Source organism: Mustela lutreola, chromosome 2 (assembly GCF_030435805.1).
Source record: "Mustela lutreola isolate mMusLut2 chromosome 2, mMusLut2.pri, whole genome shotgun sequence".
Taxonomy (NCBI): Eukaryota; Metazoa; Chordata; class Mammalia; order Carnivora; family Mustelidae; genus Mustela; species Mustela lutreola.
The window spans coordinates 221886476-221891282 of NC_081291.1; the positions used below are offsets into that span (position 1 = coordinate 221886476).

Here is a 4807-nt window from a genome sequence, read left to right on the forward strand (position 1 = left end):
GGACAGGAGAGCAGAGTCACCTCTGCCCAGACTCTCCGGAAGGAATCTTCTCGGAGCATCTCTCTACCTGAGCCAGCCAGGCAAGGACTGCATGACCTTGGGGATCCAGGAGACAGGGACAGTGGGCTTGAGGGGCAGAGCTGGCCTTCCCCTGCCCCTGGTCCCGTTGGGGGCAACCGCTGCCAGACCCCCGACACCGGTCTCCCTGTCCCCCACCAGCGGGGTCTCCCCGGAGGAGACCAGACGGAGGGAAAGGGAAGCAGGCCAGGCAATTACCCCACCACAGGAGGAGGAAGAACGATTGGCTTTTCTGACGGGGTGGGTGTGAAGGTTACCAGCTATGGCTGCCGAGGCAGCGAGGACCCTTGGGTGGCCCAGCTCAAGGAGGGGGTGGCACGCGGCGACCTGTGGCCCACAGGAGTCAGTACCTGACATGAAGTAGATCTGCCGAGCCCCTCCGGGGCCCATGGCGACGGCCACCGCAGCTCTTCCAAAGCTGCGCTCGGTTATCAGAAGGGAGACGCGGTTATCAGAAGGGAGACGCAGGGTCGGCTCAGAAGCCGGGGCATACGGCATCGGGGAGACACCTGCCAAGGAAGTGGGACTGGGGAGGGCACTTGAGGAGAAGACTCTGAGGAAGCGTGGCCGGTCCCCGCACCCGGAGATGTGTGCCGAGGGGCCCCCACCGCCTGCCGAGGGCGGGAGGTGGTGGTGCTGAGGACCAGAAAATGCCCAAGGAGGGCACGAAGCCAGGAGCTGGCACTGAACCCAGCATGCCAGCCAGCCTCAGCACCAGTGCCGGGAGCAGAACCCCAAACTCTCCATCCAGGGGTGTCGGGGTGGAAGAGTCATGCATCCCAGAAGGTGCATGTCAAAGGCTGTTTCCAAAACACGGGGCCTGACCTGGCTGGGGGCCTCAGGTGTGGCCGGCCGTGCTCCCTTGGAACGACACGGCGAGGGGCAGGGTGCTCCGTGCTGAGTAAGTTCATGGGCGTCCGGCTCCCCCGGCCATCCGTTCTGCGTCAGAGGCCCCAAGTCCAACAAGAACCCTTGTTTGCGTAAGCCAGACGAGACACAGCAGTGACTTGACTCATAAAACAAGTGTCCCGAGAGCTGGTGTGGGCCGGGGTCAGGTCCTTCCTTCCATCCACACAGAGCCAATGTCGCTGGTCCTTCCTCACCCTGGAAGGGGAGGCCTTGGATTTCCAAAGTGGCAGGTGGGCTATGGGGACACTCCTTGGCTGAGCCAGTGGGCTCCTTCCCCTGCACACCCACCCTGGACTAAAGAACGCCAGGACCCCTCCGCGGAGCTGCCTGCCCGAGGTTTTAGTGCCAAAACCCTCCCCCAGGCCGGCCTGGTCTCGGTGGCAGTGGCAGCCTTCTCTTAGGGCCAAGACTTTGGCACGACACAGCTGCTCTCGAGTGGAAGGCGGGAAACGTCGGAGTCCACCCTGCCTCACCCCTGCGAGGACGGAGGATGGTGGCCTGCCGTCCCGCAAAAGCCATGGTCTGGGCTGTATTTGGGAACGGCGAGGCGATTTTGTAACTGCGATCTGAAATCAGGCCTTGCTCCAAGAGGTGTTCAGGGGCAAAGTCGTTTGAGTTTCTGTACAAATGGTTGGGTTGGGAGTGGTCGTGGGTCCGCCACTCCCTCTCGCTGCTCCGGGGGTGCACCTGCTAGATGAGTTCTCCCCTCCCCCCGCTCACACACCACACCTGTACACTCACACCTGTACACACTCACACCTGTACACATACCTGTACACACCCACACCTGTACACACTCACACCTGTACACACTCACACCTGTACACACTCACACACTCCCTCTCTCCTTCCGTCTCTCCACCTCCATATCAATGAAGCCAAAAGGAAACTCAGCAGATTTTAAGGGTTTTCTTTATTTGAAGAAACTGTTGAACCAGGATAAAACGCAGATGAAGGAAAGCCAGGAAGTCTGCAGACATGAGACGCGGCGGCAAGTCTTCATTTCCAAACACCCGTGGAGCCTGGTGGGTTCTCGGAAGGGGTTCCTCCTAATAATGGCAATCTAGAAGTGTGAAATGCCAGTGGTGGGCGACAGCGTCGGGGGCCGAGGGAGTCTGCGCTGACAGGCCCTGAGTCTGCCCTCCTGGGGGGGGCACTTTTCAGGGGTGTAACTGCAGTTGTTCAGAGAGACCCTTAGGTCCCACAAAAATCGCTCACAAGTGTCCAAACAAAGGGCAAGCTCTTTGGCTCCCCCCGATGTTCTGAAACGGGGAAGGGAAAGCATCGGCAGGGGCACGGGCACGCTGCCCGTCTTGGGGGACATGCTGGAGCTTTCCTTGGTGCTGACATCTCGGAGTCAGGACATGCACTGTGGCTACAGGAGAGGGGAGGACCAGACCACCCCCAACCCCCCGCAAGGGTGGCCCTGAGCAGGCCGTCGTGGGCAGAACTTGTCCCTCATGTTCCCAGGTCCCCAGCGAGGCCCACGGGAGAAGTCCCCGTCTGCCCCCAGCGCCCGGCACAGCGTGTGACCCTCGGGGGCACGGTCGACCCACGGCAGTCACTTAGGCGGGGCCACCAGCCGGGCCGGGATCCGGGCGTGCGCCTAAGCTGACTTGCTCTCTGCGGCCATCACACAAGCCACCACAGGAATGCCAGCAGCTGTCGGCACCCCCAAGAGCAGCCGTCACCGTGGAGAGAACCCCTCAGAGCGGCCTTCTCCTGAGATGGGCTCAGGGGCCGTAGCCCAGGCTCTCAGCCGCCGTCCTGCAGGACGTTACCTTCCACGGGGATGGGGAAGAAACACCAGGGCACTTCGACGATGTTGTCGGAAAAACAGCACTTTCGAGATGCACACTCCTCGGGGCTGATGCCCGGGTACCCGCAGTCCCTCCGGGTTGACACTTCCATCACACACTGCTCCGACTCTGGAAAGCAGCACCACGGACTCTCAATGAGGGCAGCTCCGGAACCTGCGGCATCTCTGCCCGCCCACTCGCGGGGACGCCACCGGGTGTCAGCCTCCCTGTGTCGTGAGGGGCTGCTTGACCACGAGCCCCAGGGACCGTCTAAGGGCTGGCTGCCCGTGAATCTGCACAGATGCCACAGGTCCCATGTTCCGGGGCTTTGGGAAACTCAGCTTACCTCTCTGGACCTGACATTCCCATCTGCAAAATGGGTGATCGCGGTACCCTGATGAGAAGGGGCAGCGAGCGCCCTGAAAGCCAGCCATGCATCCACCAGAGAAAGGGCCCTACCTAGTGACCAGCCATCTGTCTTGCCCCTTTCAGAGCCCAGGAGCCTGTGACCCACAGCACTGGTGGCTGTGGGTACCGAGCCCCACCCCCACAGAGTGCTGCGCACCCACACTTTCTTCTGTGCGCACCTAGGCATGAATGACCTTCCACCTCGTGAACGTGCATGGCTGTAAACCTCATTCTCGGAGGAAAGTTCCAGAAGTCTTAACTGAACCACACCTGGGGCTCTAGGTGTGGACAGTGGGCCAGGGACCGCTGTCTCTTCCCTTCTGGCTGGCTGGGGCGGGGGCGGGAAGACGGGCAGCTCCCTGGCTGGTTACCTTGCTTCGGGAGCGGGTGGAAACACCAGGGCACATTGGGGACTTTGGAGTCGAAGCAGCAGCCCATGTTGAAGCACGTGTCGGGGGTGATGCCCGGGAAGCCGCAGTTCTTCCTGTTTTCCGCTGCGATCCGAGAGCACCGGCAGGGGGCTGCGGAGAGAGCCTTGTCAACCTGTCCCCTCGCATGCCCCCTGCCTGCTCTCGGGGGCGCGCTCAGACCCCTCCTCGGGTCCTGCGGCCACACGGGGAAACGGCGACGTCTCATCTCGCCCGGATTTGAACTATGCAATGTCCTGAGGGACAAACAGGGCTTTGCAGAAGTTATTAGTTAAAAAAAAGAGAAGGAAGAAAGAAAGAAGAGAAGAGAAGAGAAAAGGAAAGAAAAGAAAACTTCAGCAAAGACAGTGGACCGTGGACCTCAGGAAAGTCGAGATGGGAGGTAATCAGGGTGGGTTCCAGATGCCCTGGGGGCCTCCTGCCCCGGCCCCTCTCCCCAGCCAGCCACGCAGCACCTGTGGTCACTCTGACCTCTCTGGGAAGGAGGCCTTTCTGGAGGTCTCACACAGCCCTGGGAGTCCCTCCTCAACGGCAGGAAAGGATGCACGAGGGCAATCAGCCCCATCGCAGAGCTTAGGATGCCTTTTCAGCTACTTCTGCCCCCAGTGAGCCCGTCATTTCACCCCGTGGCTTTGAGGAAAATAAGAGCGGAGATGCACCAAGGCCGAGGGACTGGCGTACCCCCATGGCATTTGGAGCTTCTCCCAGCTCGTGGGCCCGAATGCTCTGTTGCCCGGTCAAGGACGCTGGGCTGCACAGGGGGACATGTGGGCGGTCACTTACAAGGTTTCTGGGCCCCCGCCAGGGCACACAGCCCCAGGACAAGGAGCACAGCCAGGAGCTGGACGCTTGGAGATCCCATGTCCACGCCGCGCGCCGGGGCCGCCTACAGAATGTGCACCGCCCGCTGCCATCAGCTGTTTTATAACAGCCTCTCTGTTTGCTCAGCAAGTGCAAATAGCTTTTCTCTGTCCCCTGTGGCACCAACCCCTCGGGTCCTTTGTTGGGAACAGGAGCTGAGATAGGTCACTGGGCAGAGACCGAGCGGCTGTGCGTGCAGGCAAGGCTTCCGGCAGGGGCTCCCACGTTGCCCCGGGGCCGGGAGCCAGGTCGAGCGAGGGCGCCAACGTGGAAAAGAGGCCACATGCACCTCTGGCACTGGGCACCCCCCACCCCAGGGTCACA

At 61.3% G+C, this 4807-nt stretch overlaps 1 protein-coding gene across 1 annotated transcript; it reads right to left on the bottom strand.

Moving 5' to 3' along the window:
* Positions 1-1881: 1881 nt before the first annotated feature.
* TFF2 (trefoil factor 2) lies at positions 1882-4567 on the bottom strand. Its single transcript, XM_059164796.1, has 4 exons — positions 4406-4567; positions 3566-3715; positions 2769-2915; positions 1882-2050 (listed from the first exon to the last, which is right to left on the bottom strand). Exons 1-4 carry the CDS (start codon positions 4482-4484, stop codon positions 2037-2039), a joined length of 390 nt encoding a protein of 129 aa, XP_059020779.1. The 5' UTR covers positions 4485-4567; the 3' UTR covers positions 1882-2036.
* Positions 4568-4807: the final 240 nt, after the last annotated feature.

Bases quoted from the DNA above. Each gene is read 5' to 3' on its own strand.
- TFF2 (XM_059164796.1), bottom strand. From the start codon at position 4,484: ATGGGATCTCCAAGCGTCCAGCTCCTGGCTGTGCTCCTTGTCCTGGGG. The intron at 3,716-4,405 runs GTAAGTGACCGC...CTCTCTCCGCAG, and splicing joins GGCGGGGGCCCAGAAACCTT to CCCCCTGCCGGTGCTCTCGG. The intron at 2,916-3,565 runs GTAACCAGCCAG...GCTGCTTTCCAG, and splicing joins CCACCCGCTCCCGAAGCAAG to AGTCGGAGCAGTGTGTGATG.